At 52.9% G+C, this 24,287-nt stretch overlaps 3 protein-coding genes across 7 annotated transcripts in view; all 3 read right to left on the bottom strand.

The window, feature by feature from the left end:
• Nucleotides 1–837, bottom strand: part of LOC130248852 (uncharacterized) — a 31,998-nt gene extending 31,161 nt beyond the window's left edge. The window contains exon 1 of the mRNA XM_056482877.1: nt 732–837. Within this exon, the coding sequence (XP_056338852.1) occupies nt 732–755 (24 nt within the window). The 5' untranslated portion in view covers nt 756–837. The remainder of the gene's footprint in view (nt 1–731) is intronic.
• A 2,349-nt stretch (nt 838–3,186) lies between these two features.
• On the bottom strand, nt 3,187–8,099 carry LOC130250376 (uncharacterized). Of its 2 annotated transcripts, none has more exons than XM_056485982.1 (5): nt 7,790–8,099; nt 6,028–6,592; nt 5,375–5,480; nt 4,362–4,466; nt 3,187–4,165 (listed from the first exon to the last, which is right to left on the bottom strand). In XM_056485982.1, exons 2-5 carry the CDS (start codon nt 6,388–6,390, stop codon nt 3,675–3,677), a joined length of 1,065 nt encoding a protein of 354 aa, XP_056341957.1. In that variant the 5' UTR covers nt 6,391–6,592; nt 7,790–8,099; the 3' UTR covers nt 3,187–3,674. The 2 variants fall into 2 exon arrangements, with proteins under 2 accessions (XP_056341957.1, XP_056341958.1); XM_056485983.1 differs by having other exon boundaries at nt 7,824–8,092.
• Nucleotides 8,100–8,359: 260 nt separating this feature from the next.
• On the bottom strand, nt 8,360–23,607 carry LOC130250364 (zinc finger protein 282-like). 4 transcript variants are annotated; one of them, XM_056485960.1, is made up of 10 exons: nt 22,870–23,607; nt 22,129–22,258; nt 21,793–21,900; nt 21,279–21,374; nt 20,879–20,998; nt 17,228–17,341; nt 16,085–16,174; nt 15,323–15,436; nt 15,064–15,174; nt 8,360–13,553 (listed from the first exon to the last, which is right to left on the bottom strand). In XM_056485960.1, exons 1-10 carry the CDS (start codon nt 23,185–23,187, stop codon nt 12,550–12,552), a joined length of 2,205 nt encoding a protein of 734 aa, XP_056341935.1. In that variant the 5' UTR covers nt 23,188–23,607; the 3' UTR covers nt 8,360–12,549. The 4 variants fall into 4 exon arrangements, with proteins under 4 accessions (XP_056341935.1, XP_056341933.1, XP_056341934.1 ...); XM_056485958.1 differs by having other exon boundaries at nt 15,323–15,439; nt 22,870–23,606; XM_056485959.1 differs by having other exon boundaries at nt 15,323–15,439; nt 20,879–20,995; nt 22,870–23,606.
• Between the last annotated feature and the right edge of the window lie 680 nt (nt 23,608–24,287).

The raw sequence follows: 24,287 nt of genomic DNA, 5'->3' as shown, positions 1-24,287 counted from the left end.
TGCAGGGGACCTCTGTGTGCCCACTGGCCCGAGGGGACAGTGAGTGGCAGTCCTGGGTGGCCGTGGGGTCAGTGGCCATCTCTGTCCCCATGGAACACTTGCCAGAGTTAGGCAGGTTACCGTGGTGACCCCCTCCCAACCTGTCACCCCAATTCCCAATCCCTTGGAAGCCATTGCTGGGTCTGCCCGGGCTGGAACCCACTCATGATGGGGCTGGGTGGGCAGGGAGCGGCCAGGGCAAGTGTGGACCTTGGGGACATAAAGGGACGTGCCAGGACAGAGATGCCTGGGGAATTCCTGGGCTGAAGCCCCTGCTCAGAGCATCCAGGGGCACCCTGGGGCATCCCGGGGGCACGGGGATATCCCGGGGCAGAGGTGCCTGGGGACACGCAGGGAACACACGGGCATCCCGGGAGCACTGGGGCCACCGCGGGTCGCGTCCCTGGGGACATCCCGGGGCAGCCCGAGGGCACGTGGATATCCCGGGTCAGCATCCCGGGGACGCACGGACATCCCGGGGCAGGGGTGCTCAGCCACATCCCGGGGCACCGGGGCCACCGCGGCTCTGCTCCCCGGGGGTGGCGGGGCCCCGCGGGCTGGGGGTGCCGGAGGGTCCCGGCCGGGGCGCACGGGCCGGGCCGGGCGGCGGCGGGAGCGGGGCGGGCGGGGCGGCTCCGCCTGCGGCCGTGCCCGGTGCCGGTGCCGGTGCCGGTGCCCCGGGCCGCGCTTACCTGGGCGGGCGCCCACTCGGCCATGGCCCCGCGGAGCTGGGCCGGGCCCCGGCGGCCGCGGCCGGGGCTGGGGCTGGGGCTGGGCTCGGGGCCGGGCGGCGGCGGCGGCGAGCGCGGAGCGGGGCCGGGCCGGGGCCGGGGCCGGGGCCGGGGCCGGGAGCGGGGCCGCTGTCGGTGCCTGCGCACGGGCCGGGCCCCGCCGCCCCGCCGAGCAGCCACGGGCAGCCGGGGAATCGCATCCGCCTCCTCCGGGCTGGGCGGCAGCGGGCGGGGAGCGGCGGCAGCGCGGAGCGCCGAGCACTGCCGCCTACCGGCACCGGGAGCGGCTCCGCCACCGGCGCGGCCCCGGTACCGCCACCGGCACTGCCACCAGCACCCACACCGGCACCGGGAGCGGCTCTGCCACCGGCACTGGCACTGCCACAGTCCGCTGGCACCGGCGGTGGCTCCGCCACGGCCGCGGGTACCGGCACTGCCACTCTCGGTGGCACCGGCACCTCCAGCAGCAGCAGCGGCATTGGCACCGCCGCGGGAGCTGGTATGGGCTCTGCCACCAGCACCTGTCTCTGCATCCACATCGGCACCGATGCTGACACGAGCGGGGGTGACACTGGGCTGGATTTGGGGAACACCGGTTTGGTGGCACCGAGGGCCAGGAGCCGTGGGGGGAGAGGACGTGGCCAACAGCAGCAGGACCCCCGTCCTGGCCAGATCATCGTGGGGGGACAATCTGGGTTTGGGAGCCACCCTGAGTGCTCATCCTGACCCTGGAACCTTTCGTTTGAACCGTGACAGGGCTGGGGTTCATGCCAGGCCAGGGAAAAAAGTCACGGTCCCGTCTCCCTGGGATTATCCCGGCAAAAGCTCCTCCAGTGCCTCGGTGTTCTGGGATCCCCTTGGCTGGACGGGGAGTGGGATGACCCTGGCCCCGGAGGAAGGCAAGGCAGCGGCACAGGAAGGGTTAACGGGCTGAGCAGCGTCACGGCAGCCAGAGCAGCCATTTCCCACAGGATGTCATCGCTCCCTGTCCCCTCCAGCACTGTCTCCCAGCTGGGACACCCCAAGCCCCCCAGGCCCTGCCACATGGCCGCAGGGCTGAGCCTTTTTAATGAAGACGTTTTGTCCAATATCCAATCCAAATATGATTTCCGTTTCCAATTTCTATTTCCAATTTTCCTATCCCTGTTCCCTAGGAGCAGAGCCCAACCTTCCTCAGCTGTCCCCTCCTGTCAGGGAGTTGTGCAGAGCCAGAAGTTCCCCCTGAGCCTCCTTTTCTCCAGGCTGAGCCCCTTTCCAGCTCACTCAGCCTCTGAGGTTTCTTCCTCTCAGCCATGGATTCACCTGCTGCCAGCACAGACAGGGTTTGCTTGGTTTATTCCCAAATTTTCCAAGCATCTCTTACCACACAGGTGATATTTCCCTGGGAATGTCAGTTCTTCCTGGGAGAAACTTTGATCCCCAGGACAGCACCTGCTGAAGATCCCACTCCATGGCAGTGGGGAGTTAAAGCTGGGTCTGACACAGCAGCTCTGCCCCATCAGGAGGGAGGAACACCAAGGAACACTCTTCTGTCACCAGCTCTTGCTGATAGAAAAGTGAACACAATGAATAAGTTTTATGTGGGTTTTTTTCCTTTGTTTTACCTCAGGGATGATGGTTAAAGAATAAAGGTGTTTTAGTGTTCTCAGAGGTTGATCCTCTTTCGTTCCTGTTGAGGTTCTTGCTGCTCCCCAAATGTCACTGAGCCTTCAAAAGAGGTGTTTTCCAAACTGTCACTTTGGGAAATAAAATCATTAAAATACTCCTCTAAGGCACAGTACACTGGCACAGGTGCCCAGAGCAGCTGTGGCTGCCCCTGGATCCCTGGAACATCCAAGGCCAGGCTGGAGAGGGCTTGGAGCACCTTGGGACAGTGGAAGGTGTCCCTGACATAGAATGGGGTGGGAATAGGATGATCCCTAAACCCCCTTCCAAACCAAAGCACTCTGGGATTCTGTGAGGAATAAAAGCAAAGCCAACCCCCAGGACTTCACTTATGAGAAGGAAACAATGAGAATCCAGTGCCAAAAGGTTTTTGGGACATTATTCCTTTACCTGAGATGGGCAGGATGGTTTGGGGCCAAGTGTATTTTCCCAATCCTGCACAGAACTCTTGGAACTCCAGCACAGCACCAGCTGGGTGTTCTCTGCTGCTTCTCGGGGGCTGCTGAGCCCAGAGACTTCATTCCAGCTGGAGTCTGTGACTGAGGACACCCCTCCAACTGGAGGCAACACATTTTCCTTCTTGGCACTCAACTGGAATATTCAAAAATGCTGAAAACCACCAGCACATGGGGAGAAAACACAAAATCTGTATGTGCTGCCTCCACAGCCCCCCACCTCCCCTCCTCTCACCTTCTCCCTGCTGCATTTCCACTTCCCAGAGGAACATCACTGACACACTGTACACACATTTAGAATATATCCATGCTTTTTTTCCCCCCAGAATTTTGGAAACCAAAGCAGCATCTCACCCCACAGGAAAACATGGGGTCAGTATAAAAATAGAACCCAAAATAGAGTTAGTTCTGCAGGTACAGTAATGGGAGAGCAGCTAAAGTGGGGAAATAATGCCTGGAATCAGTTGCTTCAAACATCATGTTACAATCCCATTCCCAATTCTTCATTTTTCATCCCTGAAGATTTCCAGTGTTTCCCTGTGCTACTCTGGATGCTCTCCAGCACGTGTTGTTTGGTGCATCACGTTTTTTTAATGCCCATTTTGGTACAGCCAATGCTGCTCTATCCAACTCCTGCTCCAAGGAGGAGCTGGATGGAGCATGGTAAGAATGACAGCAACGATCCAGATCCTAATCAATGCCCATGAGGCCAGCACCAAATTGAACCAGAACGCGATTCAATTTTGGAAAACTGCCTTATCCCCCCAACTCCACTCTAAGGCACTCAAATCCCAACCCTGGGCAGAGCAGGATCTTGGAGAGCTGAGAGCACATTCCTAGCCCAGGCAGGCAGGGAGTGCAGCAGTGTGCTCTGAGGGCGCCGTGGCAGGCGTCTCTGCCCCCGGCAGGCGCGCTGGTGCCGCAGCAGGTACGCGTGGCGCGCAAAGCTCTTCCCGCACTCGGTGCAGATGAACCAGGGCACCACCGCGTCCTTGGGCTCGCCCTGGTGGTCCAGCAGGAACTGCCTGAACTCATCCACCTCCTGCCCTGCCAGCACACTGCTGCTGCTCCCTATTCCCAGAGTGGCTGGGTTTGTGGCTGGGTTTGTTGCCGGGTTTGCTGCCGGGTTTGCTGCCGGGTTTGCTGCCGGGTTTTGGTGGCTCCCCGATGGTTCCCCCTGGTCCAAGTATTGGCAGTGGGATGCTTGGGATGCTCCTGAGGATGATCCATGCAGTTGTGTGCCTCCTGCAGCCTGGATCGTGGCACCACCATGGCCTGGAACGAGGAGATTCCAAACATTCCCACAAACACATCTCCAAAGGACAATTCCCTCCATTCACTGCTTCTGGACAAAACCTCTTAAGTTTTGGGTTTATAAAAAAAAAACAAACAGGGATGATCTGGAATCCCCCATCCCTCCAATCCTAGCAATTTCAAGGTGCTGTCAGTGAATTCCCACACCACCACACACCTGTGCTGAGGCTGGCAGGAATTTTCCTTCCCTCCAAATGCCAGGGATCCTTGACCTGCGCTGCCTGTCCTACTGGGATACGGGTCTTGGGAACAAGGAACAAGTCTGAACAAGGAACAGAAAGAACATGGGAATGATGGTTATTAATATTTTCCCCCTGATTGCTTTCCAGCAAATCCCTGCATCACCAATTTTCTAAAGAACATCTCTGTTATTCCAGGAAAAGACCCAATGAGGAGGGAGCAGCAGCAGCTGCCCCGGTGGCTATGAGGATGACTGGGATGCAGGTGAACAGGATTTGTGCTCCAACTTTTATAAAATATTCCAGAAATTACACCCAGAAGGTTGAAGATTAAATGTAGAAAAGTGGAAGGTCTCAGTTTTGAGCCTTAACCCCAAATTCAGCTGCCTGGTGCTGGGTTTTATGGTTCAGTCTTGTCTTTTTCCCAGTTCCTTGTGCAATGCCCCCAGTTTCAGCAGATTCTTCTAGGAATCAATCCAAGGAATTACCTGAATGCTGAGGAGCCAGGGAGGGCTCACAGATTCAGATTTAAAATATCAGTGACTTCAAGCAAACATGTAGTTGGGCATTTAAAGCTAATTAACACGATTTCATTTTCTGGGCATCATTCAAGTTATTTCACTATTTTTGCATCAAAATAGTTCAATTCTCTTTGGTGAATCCCAATCTCAGACATACATCAGGACCTGGGGATGAGGAGAACACAGTTTCCCTGTAATTAATGAGGGTAAAGGATTAATGATCCTGTGTGTCACTGCAGCTCCTGTATCCAAACATTTCCCACTCCTTGCTCCTTTTTTTTTTTTTGCAGCTGCATTCCCTGGGATTCTAAACTGTCCTTCAACCTTTCAAAGGAAAATTGTGGAGCTTCTTGTCTCTCACAAAGATTCACAAGCACTTAAAGATGAATTCTGTAAAAATCCAGGGATTTGTGGAGTGACAAGAGCCAGGCCAGACCCAGAGTGTGTCCCTTTGGAGAGGGAAAACTGACCTCTTCCCATTGTGATGACAGATCCGTATTTCTCCTTCAGCAATTGCTTATGAAATTCATTCTGCCAATCCTCCAGACGTGGCCACCGAGGAAACATCTCAGGGTTCTAAAAAGCAAAATGTGCCACGGTCAGGGGAGCTGTGAATCCCTGAAAACCCTCTTATCCAAACAGTTTAAACCCGTGGGCACCTCCCAGCTGCTCCCAGCAATGTCTGTGCTATGTGTAAGCAGCATATTAATGAAGGATTTTACATAAGAACCTTCTACTGTTAATCCAGAATGAGAAAAAAGGCTTTAAAGTGATGTGACTCAGCCAGAATAATGATTTGCTTCAACAACTGGGTCAGAAATTAGTCATAAAAAACAGATATCTGTGGTCAGCATCCACACCCAGCCCCCTCAGGGGATGTGTTCTTTCCTTCAATGAAAAATAAAATAATTCAGTGTTTTAAGTAAACCCTGAGGCAGTGCCATGATCTGTCAGACTGGCTGGAAAAGCTCCTCCCTGCTAATGAAAGCATATTATTAGTGAATAACAATATTATTATTAATTAAACCCTCTAAGGGATATTTTTCCCAAGCTGCTTCCAAGGCTTTACATGCAAACCTGCCCATGAATTGAATTTATTCCCACTCTCCAGCCCCTCAGTTACCCCGCAGGGCTCGGAATTCCGCGTCCGTTTTCGGGTTTTGCTGCCGGAGGTGCTGAAGCCCTGGGGGGTCCCCACGAGCCAGGTGCCATCCATGCCCAGGATGAATTTGTTGGGAACAGCTTCCTTCAGCAGGCGCCGCCTCTTGCCGATTTTCAGAGGGTCATTCTTGAAGGAGCTCTCCTCGAAATGCTCCGAGCACACGCTCTGGTACCTGGAGGGGGTCTCCATGTCCCGGCCCATGTTTTGGATCCACTGCCTCAGGAGGGGTTTGTTTTGTAGGGGGAATCCGTAAAAACTGACCGAGCTGTTCTTGTAGATCCCGCTGGTGGCGTTGTGGCAGTTCAGGGCTGCACAATAACCCATGGTCACGCACCAGCAACGAGGGAAAAACTCAAAAAAACACACCAGGGAGGAAGTTTAATCAACCTCAGTCCCAAACAGATCTAAATTTCTCCAAAAGCCTCGTGGTTTTGGCGGGGTGGAGCTGAAGTGGCTGAGTGAAACACGGGACTGAAGTTCCCACGGAGAGGAGTCAGGTCTGTCCCAACTGCTTTAAATCAACGATCTGAAAAGGGAAAAAAAGCTTTAAAATCAGCTTAATGGCCCCTGAATATGCAGATTTACATTTAATTAACCCCTGTGGTATGCACACAGTGAGCTTCCTTTATTTGTGTATCCATGAGTTACAAAGGTTATTCAGCACACAGCACAGGGCTGAGAGACAAATAATTCCCAAAAAATGAAAGATTGGGGTGTGATATCCTCCATCATATCAGAGGTGTCTCAGGGGTGTCAAGCTGTGAGGAGATATTTGGACAGGAACATTGAAAAGGGGAATAAACAATCCAGGGATCCTGTTGCATCCTGCTCCAAAGAGGAGATCCCAAGGTTTGAGGATGCTGGTGGTTAAACAGAATCAAGGATCAGAAGTCCCAAAAAAAAGCTCACAGAGCTTGATTATTTAATTAAACACAGAAATTGGTATTTTTGTCCTTTTGGTAATAAGAGAAATAAAAGAATAAAATAATAAAAAGAGGGAAGAGAGAGAGAGGGAGATCAGATGGGAGAGGGAAGGAAATCACCAATCCCGGCTCCAGCACTGATCGGGTCCTGAGGGCACATTTTCACACCCTGGAATCTTCCCCTCCCTGGAATCAGGTTTCTCTTTTTTCATGTAAATGAGTGAGGAAGAACAGTCCCTTCTCCCAAAGGTTTCTGGAAAGCTTTGGGGGTCTTGAGCCACCTCTCCTGGATCAGTCTTTGGCTGACACTCTGTGCCCCTTTCCTGACTCCATTCCTGAGGAGAGGAATTCCTGAGAGAAATGTCGCATTTGTATTTACAAACAAGCTGTGGGTCTGCTGGTAGATAAGGCTAGAACTGGGAGATAAAAGAAACAATGGGATGGATCCCACTGATTGTTGAATGGAAAAAAGATATTTGCCTTTACAAACAAACTGTAGGTTCGCTGATAAATGAAATTGGGTATTGGAACATGAAAGAAGCAACGGGGAAAAATATGAATTCTATAAGAATTAAAAGTTAAAAGGGAGGGCTATACATTAGAGGGGAATCTCAGGTGTCAGGTTCTCAAGCACCTCAGCCAGAGGGTAAAGAGAGAGGGAAATGCGGTCGGGAAATTGGGATTAAAAGAGGGAGGCTGCGTCCTCCAAAAATTACAGAGATCCCAGAGGAATGCCCCATGGCCTCTCCCTTTATTCGAATAAAGCAGAGGACTCCTCTGTCTCCTTTTTGGACACAAACCTCTGGTGTTTGTGGATTAATTTTCCGGACAAACCTAAAGAGAGAAGGGATATTGTGAAGGAATTCCTGGCTGTGAGGGTGGGGAGGTGCTGGCACAGGATGCCCAGAGAAGCTGTGGATGTTCCCTGAAGTGTCCACGGCCAGTTTGGACTTTGAGCAGCCTGGGGCAGTGGAAGGTATCCCTGCCCACGGCAGGACGGGCTTTAAGGTCCGTTTCAACACGGCTCCGCAGCCCCACACGATCCCGGCGCCGCCCGCTCAGCGCCACGCTGCGCCGCCATCTTCCTCCCCCTCAGCCGCGCCGAGCCGCAGCAGCCAATCACAGGCGGCGCCGGGCAGCAGCGACCAATCACAGCTCAGACCCAGCCATTCCCCCACGCCATTGGCCCGCCGACTCCGCCCAGCCGCCTGTGCGCGGGGCCCACCACGAGGAGAGGGCGGGAGAGACGCGCATCCCCATTGGTCATCGCGAGGAGAAACCAGGGCGCTGATTGGGTGAGGCGGGAAGGGAGGCGGAGATTTGGAGCGGCGTCCGCTCGTTGTCATGCCAACGGCGGTGGCGCCGAAACTGAAGGAGCTTCCGCTGAGCACCGGCTGCAGGTCGGGAGTGAAGAACCGGGACTCCCTTACCGAGAACCGGCCGCGGGACGGGAGTGGAGAACCGGGACTCCCTTACCGAGCACCGGCTGCAGGTCGGGAGTGGAGAACCGGAACTCCCTTACCGAGCACCGGCTGCAGGTCGGGAGTGGAGAACCGGAACTCCCTTACCGAGCACCGGCCGCGGGACGGGAGTGGAGAACCGGGACTCCCTTACCGAGCACCGGCCGCGGAACGGGGAAGGAGCTCCGGGACTCCCTCTCCGAGCACCGGTGGCACGCGGGATTCGCCCGGAGCGCGGTCCCGGGCCGGGGGAGCGGAGGGACTTCCCCGCCTGGAGCGCAGGCGGACCCCGGGACCAGCCCCCGCCTCCCCGCCCGTTTCTTCCCAATGCAAAGATGCCCTGAAACCTGGGATTTGGGGGGTGGCAGCCCATGAACTCCTCCTCTGGATTCAGCCTCGCTCCTTCCTTCCACTCCCGCCGCAGAACGACGCGTGGCATCTGACAATTTTAATTAAAACCCCTGAAATTTCCAGCCAACGAATCAAACATCCGGACAAAACTTAAGCAGAAACACGCAAAAAAAAGGTCCTTTAAGGAAATTTCCTTTAAAGAAAAGGAGCTCTGACCTCAAATGGGCTCTTCCCTAACTCAAACACCTCTGTTTCTCTATTTTATCCCAGTACGACACCGACAAAGTGACAGGTGACAAATCTAAATTCTTATTAGTAAAAGGAATAAATCGTGTCCTCACGAGGCCACGACACGTCCGACTCAATCCCTGAGGAGCCCTGAACACGAGCAAAAGGTCTCTGAAGGAGGATGTTTAACAAGCAGCGCCGTGTCTCGCTCCAAAGGGAAGTTCCTCAGGCATGGAGATGCCCGGGGTCCAAAAGGAACGACAAACGCCAAAGGATCCCAAAAGAGCTACGAGGTTTGATTAGTAATTTATACACTTAGCATGGAAATTGGGATGAGTTAGTCCCTTATCTTCTATTAGTAAATTAAAAAGGAAGGAGGGGAGAGGGGAGAGGTCAGAGAACATCACCAGTCCTGGCTCCAGCGCCGATCCAGGTGTGCAGGGTGGGCACGGTCCCGAGGATGCTGTGGGGGCACCTTCTTATGGGTAAGTGCTCCCCGCCCCGGGATCAGGTTTCCCACTTCCCATGCAAATGAGGGAGTGTGCGCAATTCTGCTGCTGGACCTTTCTGGAATTGGGTCGGAGGGCTTTGAGGGATTATGGTGGTCTCGATTCTCCCCTGCAGATCTCCCTGCTCGGTTCCCCGCTGTTTGTCCAGTGCTGTCTCTCTGCGTCCCGGGGAGGAGCTGGAACAGCGCTGCCTATGTGCCGTGCCCCCCTCTCCAACCACATCCTGTTAACTCCTTGTCCTTATCAGTTTTTGGCACACAGCCTTAACTCCCCGGAGTCCCGGCTGCCACAACTGCGCAGATAAGAAAATCGCTTGTGTGCCCTGAAGAACGGGATGGAAACTTGGGGTGGTGCCGAGAACCGGGGGAAGGACATTCCTTACCTCCTCCAACACCCCCCGAATCTCCTGGAGCTCGGAGATGCAGCGGGAAATGGCTCCTGAAAAACGATCCCGTTCGGCCTGACCCAGGTTGATTTGCAAGAGCATCCTGGAAGCTGTGGAGGGAGGGAGGGAGGGAAACAATCCGGAGCCCGAGGGGCTGAGAACTGCCCGATTTTTCCATAACAAAGGGCACAGTGAGGGACATGCAGGGACACAGCAGGAGCCGACCATCCCACACTTTCTGTTTAGGCTGTGAGGTGAGAAAAGCCCGGGGAGGGGGTGGAAATCCTTTGTTTGGGGTCCCTCCTTGGAGGCACCACCTTGAGCTGTTACCGTGTCGTTGTATCAAGATGAAATTGTTGTAAGGATCCCTCTGCTCGATGCTCTGCTGTGGGAAATCTGGGATGGATTCTGTGAGGAAACCTGTGTGAGTGTGGTGTGGGATCAGACAGGAACCCATCGGTTCACAGGAACCCGTCCCAGCTCAGGTCATGCTCAGCTGTGACTCTAGCCACACATCCAGTAAGTGGAATCTTATCCACGCAGTTGGAATAATGGTCTGGGCATTCACATTCCAGCTGGTTCTTGTCAACAATTAATAAGAATTTTTAATGGACACGGGAGCACAATATCCAGTGTTAACATAGCAGGATGCTGGTGTAGGAGCCGGAGAGCAAGGAGTTAAAATCCCTGGAGCAAATGCCCCTGTGCCAAACTGCTCAGGTTAATTTATGACTCTTGGGTGAAAAGCAGGAATCTGCCAACCTTAACCCCAAAAGAATTCAGAGGCTACTGTACACTGACTCCATGCAGCACCTGCACTCTTTGATTTAAAATTAAAGTACCACAACTGCAAATTCCTGCCGCGGCAGGAAAGGGAATTTCTGGAGTTGGCCCCAATAAGAGCAGTGGGTCCCAATTCCATGTGGGCAGTGCCCTGGGGTGTAGCATCCTGGGCACCAAGGAGTTAAAGTGCTGCTGTGTCCCAAACCTGCATAACAAGGGACAAACTGGAATAGGGTTTGGCTGCAGAACAGGACCCTCTGATATTTTCAGTCCCTCTGATTTTTCCAATTTTGGGATTGTCTTCTTCCTTTTCTTCCTTAACGCTTTCTGCAGCTGCTCAGTTTTCACTGACAGCAGTAACTCAGCTCCTTTCCTCCCTTTCATTTCCTCTCTGGGGTCTTGCTTGTCTCTACCATGCTTTTTCCCCACCTAAATTCTCAAATAATTCTCCTTTCATTCTGCTGAAGTAAGTAGAGTACCAAGCTGGTAACTTTTCAGGCCCAGGTTTATCACTTTGGATTCTGTAGAAGGCCAGGAGATACGGGGGTGTGTCTCAGCTGTGGGGAAGGACAGGATCTGGCTGGAAAAGAGGAGGAGATGGAGCTGGGATAGCTGTTTTTTGGGACAAACACCCTTGTTCTGGCTCCTGGAGATAAGCACATCATGCACAGCACAGGGTATGGAGTGTCCAACAAGGACTGTGGAAAACTTGGCTGTAAAAGGGTGATCCAGGGCTCATAGGGGCACCTCTGGGATCCTGGACAGTGTCAGCTGGGTTGATGCTGAAGCCGGGATTGGTGATGTCCTCCCCTTCATCCCTCTGATCTTCCCTCTTCCCTTTTACCTTTTAGTTTCTCTTCCAGAAGAAAAGGCAAAAATTCCAATTCCCATGCTAAGAGTAGAATTTGCCACTAGCTCTCTTGGACCATCCTGATACCTGTCATTCCTTTTTGACCAGAGGCATCTACAAACCTTGAGAGCTTCTTTCTTCTTGGGAGTGGGACACACAGACCCAAGGGAGGAGGCTGGAGGAGCAGAGCTGCCCTACCTCCACATGGCCCCTCTCCTGCAGATCCTGCTATCAGAGTTTGAGACACAGTAGCCCATTAACTCTCTATTTCCCAGGTTTCTTCAGCATCTCCATGTTCTGCTTTCAGAGGATTTGGAAAACTGAACAAACATAGAAGACCATGAACAAAGAAATGCAAGACAACTTTAAGGCTATGCAGAATTAAAACCATATTCCAGGCTCTCTGTCCATTTTACAACTCCCAGGAAGGATCTGGCCCTTCAGGAATTCTCCCTTGGGGTTCAGCAGTGAGGAGCCCAGGATTTAACAGTGGGAATAAGCTGTCCCCAAGGCTCTACACCTTCTTTCTGTTTGAAAAAAGTTTGTTTGAGGAAAGAAGCTTCCTCCTACAGCTACAGGTGCAACACTTCCTTTCCCAAAGCATCTCACCCCAGTGGGTGTTTCCTGACACAGTTCCACTCCTTCAGTGGACAATTAATACCTTTAACTCACGTGTTCCCAGCCCAGTCCAAGGACTCTGGACTCCTGGGATAACATTTTGGATAATTTCTCTCTATTCAGACAACTCTTCTTTGTAACAGACATCACAAATTGTTCCATGTCAATGCAGTTTCTCTCCCACATGGACTCACACCCAGCAGTACCTCCAAACTCCACCTCCCCAAATCCACAGGCACTGGTGAATGCTGTCTAACACAGAAAATAATCCCCAGCCACCTCCCTTTTCCTGGGAGGGGCTCAGGATGGCCCCTCCTGCCATCAGGGTCTGGCACAGAGCTGGGGTGGGGACACCGAGGGGGCTGTGGAGGATGTCCTATATGGAATGCATCACGGAGCCCCTGATGTCCCTGCAGGGCCAGTTGACCAGTGGCACGTGGGTGTCCTGCATGTGACCTTCCTGATGCTTCAGCAGGCTCCTCTTGAGCACAAATCTTTTGCTGCAGAGAGGGCACTGGAAAAGCCTCTCTCCCGTGTGCCGGCGCTGGTGGTTCAGGAGGTAATCCTTCCTCCTGTAGGTTTTGTCACACTTGGAGCACTTGTAGGGCCTCTCTCCCGTGTGACTTGTCTGGTGCCTAACGAGCCATGAATGACAAACAAAGTTTTTCCCACAGTCGCTGCAGATGTAGGATTTGCCCCGGGCCTGGCTCTGCTGCTGGGCAGGGCTGCCCCGGGCCAGGGGTGGCTCCCAGCAGGGGCTGGATCCCGATGTGTCCGTGGGGAAGCTCTCCTCGTTTTCAGCAGCTTCCTCTGTGCCCAGGCTGTCCTGATCACGGGGCCTGCCTGGCCCTGGGGGAGCCTCTGCACACTCAGAGCGGGGCCCTGGCCCCTCACAGGAGGTGGGAGCAGCTCCTGGGCCCATTCCCCTCTCTCCCAGGCCCATTCCCTTCTCTCCTGGGCCCATTCCATTCTCTCCCAGGCCCACTCCCTTCTCTCCCAAGCCCATTCCCATCTCTGCCAGGTGTGGGTGCAGCAGAGGGAACATCCTCTCACACGTGGGGCCTGGAAACATTTCCCCTTCTCCCTGAGGTGCCTGAGGCTGGTTCTGCTGTGGGCAGTTTCTCTCACATTTGTACACACAGGGCCTCTTTTCCAGGCTCTTTTCCTGAGCACTAAAGAAATTGTACTGAGCATCACCTCCAAGGCTGTTCCCATTCCCAGTGGTGGTTGTTTCCATCATTTCTGAATTCCACTGACTGTCCCATGTCACTCCATGGCTGGGATCTCTGGGAAACACTTCTCCTGGCCTTCCTGGTACCTCTAAGTCACAGGTCTTGTTTTCTAAGCAATCTGCTGGATGATTCCTCTTCAGATTTTCATCTGAAACAGAGATTTTAGAGATTTTTAATTCAGGAGTCCCCTTAGGAATGTCCCTCCCAGCCCAAAGCCACATCTTTAATATTGAAGGGGGAACAAAGTACCAGCATCAACTGAAACAAACTTTCCAGTAAAACAGAAGGACTTTTAACTGTATTTTTTTAAATCTACATTAAAAATGATTGCTGCAGTCTCAGATTCAGCCTCTCACTCAGATCACAGAGCAGACACTGTCCCACCTCAGTGATCCCAGCTGCACTCTAGACACTCCCCTGAGCATCTCCAGGAGCAGAGTCCAAGCAGGGCCCTGGATCCAGCTCAGCAAGTCACAGAACTGTGGGATCTCCTGAGCTGGGAGACCCCCACAAGGATGGAGTGCAACCCCTGGCCTGCATGGACACCCCAACAATCCCACCCTGTGCCTGAGAGCGTTGTCCAAATGCCCCCTGAGCTCTGGCAGCCTTGGGGCTGTGCCCATTCCCTGGGGAGCCTGTTTGGTGCTCAAACACCCTCTGGGGGAATAACCTTTTCCTAATATCCAACCTAAACCTCTCCTGAGCTTATCAGAAGCACTCTCTGCTCCCAGGAATTGGTGCTTGCCTGAATAACAAGCCAAGTGGAGTAGTATTTTTATTATGAAACTTTCAAAGCAAGTCAGTGACTGGAATTGCAGCCAGGATGGAAAATCAGTGATTAAAGCCCACTCTCTTGTGATCCTGTAAACTGCAGTCCAAAGTGATACCCACTGAGCTTCCAGTTCCCAGAAAATAAAGGAATGTATGTCCCAAAAACTGATAACTGTATGGCCATGGAGCCATGGAGAAAGAACAAGATTTGGCTGGAGAAGGGAGGGGCATGTGGAGATAGGGCAGCAATTTCTGGGACAGACATCCTTGCTGTAGCTCCTGGAGACAAGCACAACACAGAGCAAAGGCAGGAATGAGGTCAAGAATGGGAATGGATTACAAAGTCTCCAAAGACTCCAAACCATTTCCAGAAAGGCCTGGAAGAACTGACTGCATGGGAATTGAGAAACTTGTCTTCAGGGCAGGGAATCCTGGCCATAAAAAGGACTGAGGGTGCCCTCCATGCCCTCATCCACATCACTGATAAAGACATCGAACAGAATGGCCCCAGTACTGAGCCCTGGGACACCACTGGCCACCAGCTGATGTCACTCCCTTGCCCAGCACTCTGTTGGCCCAGCCCTCATCCAGGTTTTTATCCAGATAAAAGCAGCACAAACTCGATCCATGCAGCCTGAGCACAGCTCTGGGTTTGCCTCAACACAAGCCCAAGCCACTGCCTCTGACAGCTTTTGGATGGCTGAAGGGGGAAGGAACCTCTTCAGCTCACAGAGCCCAAAATTTCTGTGACCAAATGTTAACCAGCAGACTGAGGTTTGTCCCAGTTCTCTCATGGTTAACATGGTTATGACATTTCATATAGTATTAAAAAATACTGTAAACTGGATTTACTGTCCCCAAAATCCCAGCTGAAATCTGTTACTGACCTCTACTTGGATCTGCAGAGATTTCCTCTTTCTCCAAGCCCTGTTGTTTAGAGCAGGATGGCTCCTCCTGTTTAATCCACGATGAAACATTCATTGCATAAGTCTGAAATCCTGTTAATTGGGGAGAATTTACACAACTGAGAAACAGCAGGGGAAGACACAAAGCCTGGATAATTTGGGAATGCTCAATGGTAACAAAGCCAGCAGGAAGAGCCATTAAGGGATAATTCCTGCAGTGCAGCTTTTGGCAGATCCTCACCTGTGTCAGGATCTCTTGGGATGTCCTCACCCTCTGTGCCTGGCAGCTCCCTGGCATCCACCTCGCTGCCTTTCCTGGTCTGACTGGATACCTCAGGCTCGTAAAATCCTCGTTCTGCTAAGGGAGGAAGTCCAGGAGAAGTGTATCATGCCTGTCTAAACTCAGGATTTCACAAGGCTGAAAACCTGCTCTGGTCTGGGCTTTGGAGGTTGTTACCCCAAACCAAGCTCCCCTAAACCCAGTTTCTTAGGGAAACCTGTTGGAAAGGTCTAAAAATTCCAGCTGGCTACAAACATAAGAAGACGAGCACAATTTCAGTGGAGCCAACAGGCAGCACTTCTACCTTTGTGAAGAGTGAGGAAAATCTGCAAAGCAGAGCGGCTGATTTGTAAAACAAAGAGATTCTAAGTGAGAGGGCAAAGAACAGGGCCCTGCAGCCTTTGAGAGGAGCCTGTGTGCTCCTCCTTACCCAGGAAAACCCCAGAAGGGAAGGGAAAAGGCAACCTGAAGGACTTTAGGGGAGGATGAAACAACTCCTAATGAACACTTGGGTAAAAACCAACCATGCAGCCACAAACTCCAAAATGTCTGTGAGAAGGGAAAGGGGCAACCCCAGCCCTTCCCTGTCAGGTCTGCTGGCAAGTCTGCTTAAGACTTCCTCAAGATTTGGAATACATGACCAGAGGTGGGGGGACAAACCCACACACAACCTGGAATTATATCCTCTGTTTTGTTTTCCCTCTGAGGTATGCAGTTACTCACCTGGGCAGGGCTCTCCAGGAGCTTCTGCAGCCTTCTCCTCCCGAACTGCAGTGCACAACTCCTCTTGCTTAATCCGGATTATGCTGTCTTCTGTTAACAGGAACCAGTGTTATTTTAACACTATACAAAATTAATTCCAGTTGTCAGTCCAGCCCAGCCAGATCTGCTCTGTTCTAGCTCACATTCCAAAGAAAACCTCGCTCCAGTTCTAGTTCTTGCTGACCAAGGCTTCTTGAACAGACCTGAAATCTTGATTGCAAAACCCTCAGCAGATGTTTGAGCCTGAGAAATGCATATTTTCATGCAAGTGAAAACATGTTCTCCATGGCCTCAGGAGAGGCCAGAGCCACTTGAATTCTTGTCCTTGAGGTTCATTTCTGTCTTGGTGCTGCTGGAGCTCTGTTATTTCCTTTTCAATCCCTCTCAGTCACACACCACTTCTCACCCATCAGAGAAACACTCATAAAAAGAGAGTTCTTAGAGAGTAAGCCGTGAAACTTATAGAAAAAAGAAAACAAAAGTCTGTGGAATAAATAAAGAAAAGCAGATGGGCCAGCGGTCTGCACTTTTACAGTGCAGATCTGGCCAAGGGGGATGGTGGATTTCCCAGGAAAGGGAAAAGTAGGGTGTGATGGAGCATGCTGGAAAGGCTGGTGGGGATGCAATGCCTGACAGCAGTAGTTGGAAGATCAAACTCAGCACAGCAAGTGCCTTGGAGAGATGCTGGTCATAGAATAATGGAATTGCTGAGGTTGGGAAAGCCCTTTAAGGTCATTGAGTCCAACCATTCCCCCAGCACTGCCAAGGTCACCGAAGTGCCATATCCACAGGGCTTTTAAATCCCTCCAGGGAAGGGCACTCCACCACTGCCCTGGGCAGCTGGGCCAGGACTGAACAGCCTTTTTGGGGAAGGGGTTTTCCCAATATCCAACTAAACCCCTCCTGGCACAACTCATGGCTGTTTTCCTCTCCTCCTGAGCAGAGCCTGAGCACCCCAGCTGTCCCCTCCTGCCAGGGAGCTGTGCAGAGCCACAAGGTCCCCTCCTTTTCCAGGCCAAAACACCACCCACACCTCAGATACTCCCAAAACCTGGCAGGTGCTCGGTGTCCCATATCCCCCCCACCCACCCTGACACCACTCACCGGTGCTGGTATCGGCGGGACTCCCTCTCCCATCCCGGTCCTCGCAGCTCCGGGCACTCGGCCGGTTCCTGCCCTCAGCCAGGGCCGGGGCGTTGTGTCCAGCGGCGTCCGGCCCTGCGGGGAATGGCGGCTGAGGGGCGGCCGGGTGGCACCGTGGGGCTCCTTCACCGCCCGCCGTGACCCCGGCCACCCTCACTGCGTCCTGGCCACGTGCACACCTAAACCTTGAACCATGGTGCTCCATGAGGGAACAGGATCCCCCTCAGAGCCGTGAGGAAACAGGATCCTCAGAGCTCTGAGGGATCAGAGATCACCCAGAGTCATGAGGGAACAGGATCCCCCTCAGGCTCTGGGATCCACCCAGAGTCATGAGGGAACAGGATCCCCCTCAGAGTTGTGAGGGAACAGGATCCCCCCCAGAGCCGTGAGGAAACAGTATCCTCAGAGCTCTGAGGGATCAGGGTCCGCCCAGAGCCATGAGGGAACAGGACCCCCTCAGAGCCGTGAGGGAACAGGATCCCACTCAAAGCTGTGAGAGATCAGGGTTCAGACCAGAGCCATGAGGGAACAGGACCCCCTCAGAGCCGTGAGGGATCAGGTTCTACCCAGAGCCATGAGGGAACAGGGTCCTCTCCAATCCACAAGGGCCAATTCTCTCAGGGCAGTGAGAGATCACTCACAGCCATGAGGGAACAGAATCCCCTTCAGAGCCATGAGGGATCGGGGTCCACCCAGAGCCATGAGGGAACAGGATCCCACTCAAAGCTGTGAGAGATTGGGGTTCAGCCCAGAGCCATGAGGGAATAGGATCCCCCTCAGAGCAGTGAGGGATTGGGGTTCACCAGATCCATGAGAGAATAGGATCCCCCTCAGAGCCGTGAGGGAAATTGGAAATCCTCTCCAATTCATGAGGGCCAATTCCCTCAGAGCTGTGAGGGATCAGGGTCCACCCAGTGCCATGAGGGAAGAGGATCCCCCCTCAGAGCTGTGAGAGATTGGGGTTCACCAGAGCCATGAGGGAACAGGATCCCCCCTCAGAGCTATGAGAGATTGAGGTTCAGCTCAGAGCCATGAGGGAAGCGGGTTCTCTCAGAGCCATGAGAGCCAATTCCTCTCAAGCAGTGAGGGAACGGGTTCAGGCTAGAGCCATGAGGGATCAGGGATCCTCTCGGAGCCATAAGGGATCAGGGTCCCATCCGAGCTGTGAGGAGCTTGGGATCCTCTCAGAGCTATGAGGGATTGAGGATCCTCTCAGAGCCATGAGGGAACAGGGTCCCCTCAAAGCAGCAAAGGATCAGGGATCCTCTAAGAGCTGTGAGGGACTGGAGTCCTCTCAGAGCCATGAGGGATCAAGGATTCTCTGATCTGTGAGGCACTTATGGATTCTTTCAGAGCTGTGAGGAATTGTGCTCCCTATCCATTTAGGTGGGATATTAGAAAAATTCCTTCCTGGAAAGGGCTGACCACCCCCTTCACAGGGTGCCCAGGGCAGTGATGGAATCCCTGTTCCTGAAGGGATTTAAAAGCCATGTGGATGTGGCACTTGGGGACATGGGTTAGTGGGGCCTTGGCAGTGCTGGGAAATGGATGGACTTGACAGCCAGAGGCCTTTCCCAACTTCAATTCCATGATTCTGTGATTCCTGCAAGCATCACCCTGCCTGTGCACAGGGACAATCTCTATTCTCCCTCTCAGTCCTGAAGAAGGAGTGCCTTTCTGTGTCACTTCACATTTTGTCTTGAATTCAGGGTTCTATTTTTGCAATTCAAACAACACAAATCCCAAAATAGCACAGAGATTTGCAACAAATACATGTATTTGTCTCTGAAATTCAGGAGAGCTGGCTCTGGAACAGAGAAACTGTAAAATACAGCATCACCTCCAATATCAAAGGCAGCTTCAAAAAGTGATGAAACATGGAGCATGTAAAATACAGAAACAGCGATGGGCAGAGACACCTTCTACTACCCCAGGTTGCTCCAATCCCTGTCCAACTTTTCCTTGAACACTTCCAGGGATCCAGGGGCAGCCACAGCTTCTCTGGGCACCCTGTGCCAGAGCCTCCCCACCCTCAGCCAGGAATTCCTTCCCAATATCCCACCTAACCCAGTCCTCTGCCAGCAGGAAGCCTTTGCCTCGATATTATCCTGCAATTTATGGCACTAAGAACATTAAAAAAATGAAGGTATAAAATGTTTTGATATAAGTTCTAACTGGACCAAAACATGGAGTGTAATTTTATTCTTTCTGTATTAAAGTAGCAAATCAGCCAAATTTTAGGGAAAGTTCTAAACTCATTTGCTCCTGAGTAAGATCTGACCAAGTAGATTGTGACTGGAAATTGATTTTTGTATCCAACCATTAAATCCACAAGCAGATGAAATGCAGCAGGAACTCCAACAGCTCCATTGTCATGACACCATCGAGTCCAGAGGTTTGATGTCCCCATAAAATTCTGATGTGAGATGAACTGCTGATTTCATTGATTTCCTCATGAGGGAACAACTCCATTCAAATCATCTGACAGTCAACAGAACCCAAGGATTCTTGGACAAGAGCAAGCTAAAAATGCTCTTCACAACTGAGCATTTTGACTGAAACCCCAAACTTTATGCTGAACCAACTTTACCACAGGAAGCTGATTTTTATGTGACCTAAATAATAACAAGGTCATTATTATTTAGGTGTTTTAATTAATTCTGTTTATCTTCAAATTCTCTCCTTGTCACCCTCTATATTTGGGTCTAAATCTCTCAATAAATTGCAATATTCTACCACTCTTGTGACAGCACTGATGGGGACTCTGGAGGGCAACAACCTCCCTGAACTCGTGTTCCAGAACAAACAGCTGCAGCCAAAATACAAGTGAAATGCACTGAGAAATAAAAAAACACCCCAATCTCAAAACAAACCACAAACTAAACATTATTTTCTCTTCCTGGACTCAACCCACCATGACCACAACACTGAAAATGTTTTGCTGGCTGCAGGATTAACGTGATCTGGATGAGAATTGTTTTGTGAGCTTATTTACACCCTATTTTTAGACATTTTTACACTTCAGGCCTGTTTGGATCTCAGATACACACATGGAGAACCATTCTCCTGCTCAGGTTCCACCACAGTATTGAAAAAAAATTAAAAACAATTGAACCCTATGAGTTTTTTTGATCTGAGGTCAACTTCTGTCTCTCCATCCATAAAGTACAATAATACAAACTACCATTTACAGCAGGTAAAATTATTTGAAAAATAAAAAAGATTGAAAGAAAGCATTTAGAACTTCATAGGCTTAATGTTATTTTTATTAAAAACCAAGTCTTTACTGCTGTGAATTTAATCAGCATTTTTCAAATAGGCAGAAACAAGTTCCCTGCCCTGAACTGTTTTCAGCTTAATGATTCCTGGTATTCTGAGGGATTCATTCCAGGTATGCCAGTCTCCTCATCTGCAGTGCCTCATCCTCCCAGCACTCTCACCTTCTCAAGAATAAAACTCTCCCCAGGCTTCCTGCCCACTCCCCACTTCAGCATGGCTCCTGCTGTCTCCACTCAGCCCCCATATTTCATCCCACACTGTCCCGCAGCAGGAATGTGAGGAATTCCCACATCTCCAGCAGCACAGGATGTTGTGGGATCACTCAGAACTCACCCACACCAAGCTCAGACAACTCCACGCCCTCCATGGCTCCCTGCTCCTTTGCATATGGCTCTTCCTCCTCTTCCTGCTTCACAATGACAGCAAAGCTGGGCTCTGGAATGCTGCAGTCTGCTGAGGAAAAGAGGAAACTCCTTTACTGGGAAAGAGAAAACTCCTTTACTGGTTACTGCAGCCCCACTGGACTCCTCTCTTGCTGCCCCAGGAATTCGGTGCCCACCCACTCACCCTGTTGCCACACACAATCTCTCCAGCACCTCCCATCCCTGATCTGGGAGCTCTGCTCTGCTCTGCTCTGCTCTGCTCTGCCCTGCAGGGAAGGGGTTCTCCCAGTACCCTCCAGTTCCAGAGGGTCCTCCAGACCCTCGAGCCCAGGCCCTGCCACAACACTCACCATGGCCAGGTTCAGCCAGCCCTGCTCTTCCCTCCTGGTTTTCCTGTGCTTCTCTGCTGTCCCAGCTGCTCACATTGAGTTCAAACAGCAGAGCCTCTGCCAATGACAGAAATCATGGAATCAGATCACAGAATCCAGGAGAGCCTGGGTTCATCTTCTTCTACCGTCAGAGACACTTTCCACGATCCCAGATTGCTCCAAGCCCTGTCCAGCCCGGCCTTGGACACTTTCAGAGATCCAGGGACAGCCACAGGGCAACCTGTGCCAGGGTCTCACCATCCTCACAGCCAAGAATTTTTCCTGACTTGTAATCCTAAAGTCAAACCTGTTACATTTTTTTTTTTTATCACTCTCTGTTACTCTCCCTGAATCCACTCCTTTTGAGATCCTAGAAGCTCCCTCTGAGCAAACCAGGACCATCACCTTGTGCCAGGCTCTGTGTGATGACAGCCTCTGTCATGACAGCACCACAGGACCCTCAGCCCCAGCATTAAAGCTTTAATTCATCCCTTACCTGCACCTGGTTCTGCTGGCATCTCTCTGGGAGCTGCCTCCTCCTCACTGCAGGGTGCTTCTCCTCCCTGGAGCCGGGACAGGAGGGCAGGTTCAGAGATGACATCGTCTGACAAGGAACAGAGAAAGGAATGTTTCCGTGCTGCATCCACAGGGAGGAACACACCCAGCAGCACTCCCAGACCAGCTCCATCACCTACAGCACATGGCTGGGCAGCACAGAGAGTTCTCAGACACAGGCAGCAGCCTCACTGTGCTCTCACAAATCTGCTTCTCATGTGTAGGAAAGATTCCCTCACCAGAAAGTGCTGATGACTGACCCGACAGCAACACTCACCCAGCAGGACTGGAGCTTCTCTCTTCCCTGTCAGCACCTTTCCACACAGCTCCCTCTGCCACTCCTCCAGGTTCTCCCACTCCTGAGTGGAAAAGCCAGTGGCATCGTTTTCCAATGCCACAGCTGGGGCCTGCAATCCCAAAAGTGACACTCAGCACTGCTTCTGGAACACAGAGAATCCTACCCCTACTTATCCCTGCTACCGGGTCTCAGGGAAAGAAAATTCCTGCCTTGGGGCGTCCTCTGGACACTGAGAGTAACAGTTTGGATCTTGGCTGAACTTTGGGAGATGAATTGTGTTATTCTACAACATTCTTACTTTCCCCTGGAGCCTCATCCCATTGGGGACCTCAGAGTGGTGAAGAACCTCCCGTTGTTGGAAAAAACGTGACAGCCCATCCTTTGGTAGGGAAAACCAGCTGAATAAAACAATTCACAGGAGCAACCACTTCCTGCTTTGTGCCTTCGCAAGACAGGTGACAGAAGAAATCTTGGCAGAGATCATGCAATGATTTCCATGGCAGAATGCTGCCGGCAGAGGTGAGGAGTGTGGGAAATGGAGTTGTAGAGAATTTTTAGGGTTCGACAGAAAGTGTCTTTATATATGAGACTGAAAATGGAATAAGTTTTGTAAAACGCCTCTCAGTTACCCCATCTCTGGGTCAGAAAAGGGCACAATCCAACAGAGGAGCACAGGAGCCTCTGTTCTGTCCCTGTCCCCCTTAAAGACCCATCCCTTACCTTGGGGACCTCCACCCCGGGGGGCAGCCGCAGGATACAGAGGTTCTTGTTCTTCAGCAGGTTCTCCATGTTCTCCAGGCGCCGCTGGAGCTTCCCGTACTCCTGCATGAGGGTGCCCAGCGCCGCGCACTTGCTCTCCAGCTGGCTCCCGAACTCCCCGACCATTTTCTCACAATCCAGGTGTTTCTTCTCGCTGTTGCCGGCCCGGTGTTCCAGGCTGAAGAGGCGGGACGCGTGTGCGGCCACGCTGCGCTCCAGCGCCTGCACGGCCGCCACCACGGTCCACAGCGAGATGGTGCTGCCGCCCGCCAGCTCCATCCCCGCGCCGGGACAAACGGAGCGCAAACCGGGCCACGGGGCTGGGCACGGGAGAACGGCGGGGCAGCACAGCCCCGCTCCGGCCGCCGGTCCTTCCCGTGCCTCCCGGCCCGCAGCTGGAGCTATCCGCTCGGAGCGGCCCTCGCTCGGCCGCCGCCGCTCCTGCCCTGCCCTGCCCTGCCCTGCTCGCCGCCGTTCCTTGCCGCCAAGAAGCGCCGCTTCCTCTTCCTCCTCCGCTTCCGCCGCCGCCACAGCGGCCCCCGCCGGCCGGCAGCCCGCGCGGTGATTGACAGCTGTCAGTCACCGGCAAGGGGCTGATGGCAATCGGGGCGGCGGGAAATCCCCCCGGGGCTCCACCGCAGCGGCGCTGCCCGGCGGGACGCAGAGTCACAGAATTCCGGAATGGAAGGGACCAGAGCGGGGCAGCTGGAGGCACCTCCCTGCTCCAGCAGCGCCATCCCAGAGCAGGGCTCAGGATGACACCCAGAGAATTCTGGAGCATCCAGGGAGGAGAGTCCAGCCCCTCTCAGGTCTCTGTTCCAGCTCGGTCCCTGCCCAGGGCAGTTCTGCCTCCTGTGCAGGGGCAATTCCTGGGAGCAGTCCCTACCCGTTCCTCTGGTGCCACTGCTGGGCCCCGGAGCAGAGCCTGGGCCTGCTCTGACCCTCCCTGCACACAGGGACATCCAGAGACATTCAGGGACATCCAGGAACATACAGGGACAGACAGGGACACCCAAGGACAGACACGGACAGACAGCGATACCCAGGGACAGCCAGGGACACACAGGGACAGCCAGGGACAGCCAGGGACACACAGGGACACTCAGGGACACACAGGGACACCCAGGGACACCCAGGGGCAGCCAGGGCTGAGGTCCCTCTCAGCTGGGGCTCTTCTCCAGGCAGAACAGCCCCAGCTCCCTCAGCCTTTCCTGGGCACAGAGATGCTCCAGGCCCTTCCTCATCTCTGCAGCCTCCGCTGGCCCTTCTCCAGGAGCTCCCTGTCCCTGCCATGCTGAGGATGCAGAGCTGGACACAGCACTCCAGAGGTGCTTGCAGGGCTGGGAAGAGGGGCAGGATCCGTCCCTGACCTGCTGGGA

This window comes from Oenanthe melanoleuca, chromosome 2 (genome assembly GCF_029582105.1).
Source record: "Oenanthe melanoleuca isolate GR-GAL-2019-014 chromosome 2, OMel1.0, whole genome shotgun sequence".
In the NCBI taxonomy this organism is placed as follows: domain Eukaryota; kingdom Metazoa; phylum Chordata; class Aves; order Passeriformes; family Muscicapidae; genus Oenanthe; species Oenanthe melanoleuca.
This window is presented reverse-complemented; position numbering and strand designations above follow the sequence as displayed.

Coding starts and splice junctions, on each gene's coding strand:
- LOC130250364 (XM_056485958.1), bottom strand. CDS start 23,187: ATGGAGCTGGCGGGCGGCAGCACCATCTCGCTGTGGACCGTGGTGGCG. Junction 20,999..21,278: donor GCTGGCTGAACCTGGCCATG/GTGAGTGTTGTG, acceptor TCTTTTCCTCAG/CAGACTGCAGCATTCCAGAG. Junction 13,554..15,063: donor CTCTGCAGATCCAAGTAGAG/GTCAGTAACAGA, acceptor TCTCTGTTTCAG/ATGAAAATCTGAAGAGGAAT.
- LOC130250376 (XM_056485982.1), bottom strand. CDS start 6,390: ATGGGTTATTGTGCAGCCCTGAACTGCCACAACGCCACCAGCGGGATC. Junction 5,481..6,027: donor GGAATTCCGAGCCCTGCGGG/GTAACTGAGGGG, acceptor TTTGCTTTTTAG/AACCCTGAGATGTTTCCTCG. Junction 4,467..5,374: donor TGTCATCACAATGGGAAGAG/GTCAGTTTTCCC, acceptor TTCCTTGTTCAG/ACTTGTTCCTTGTTCCCAAG.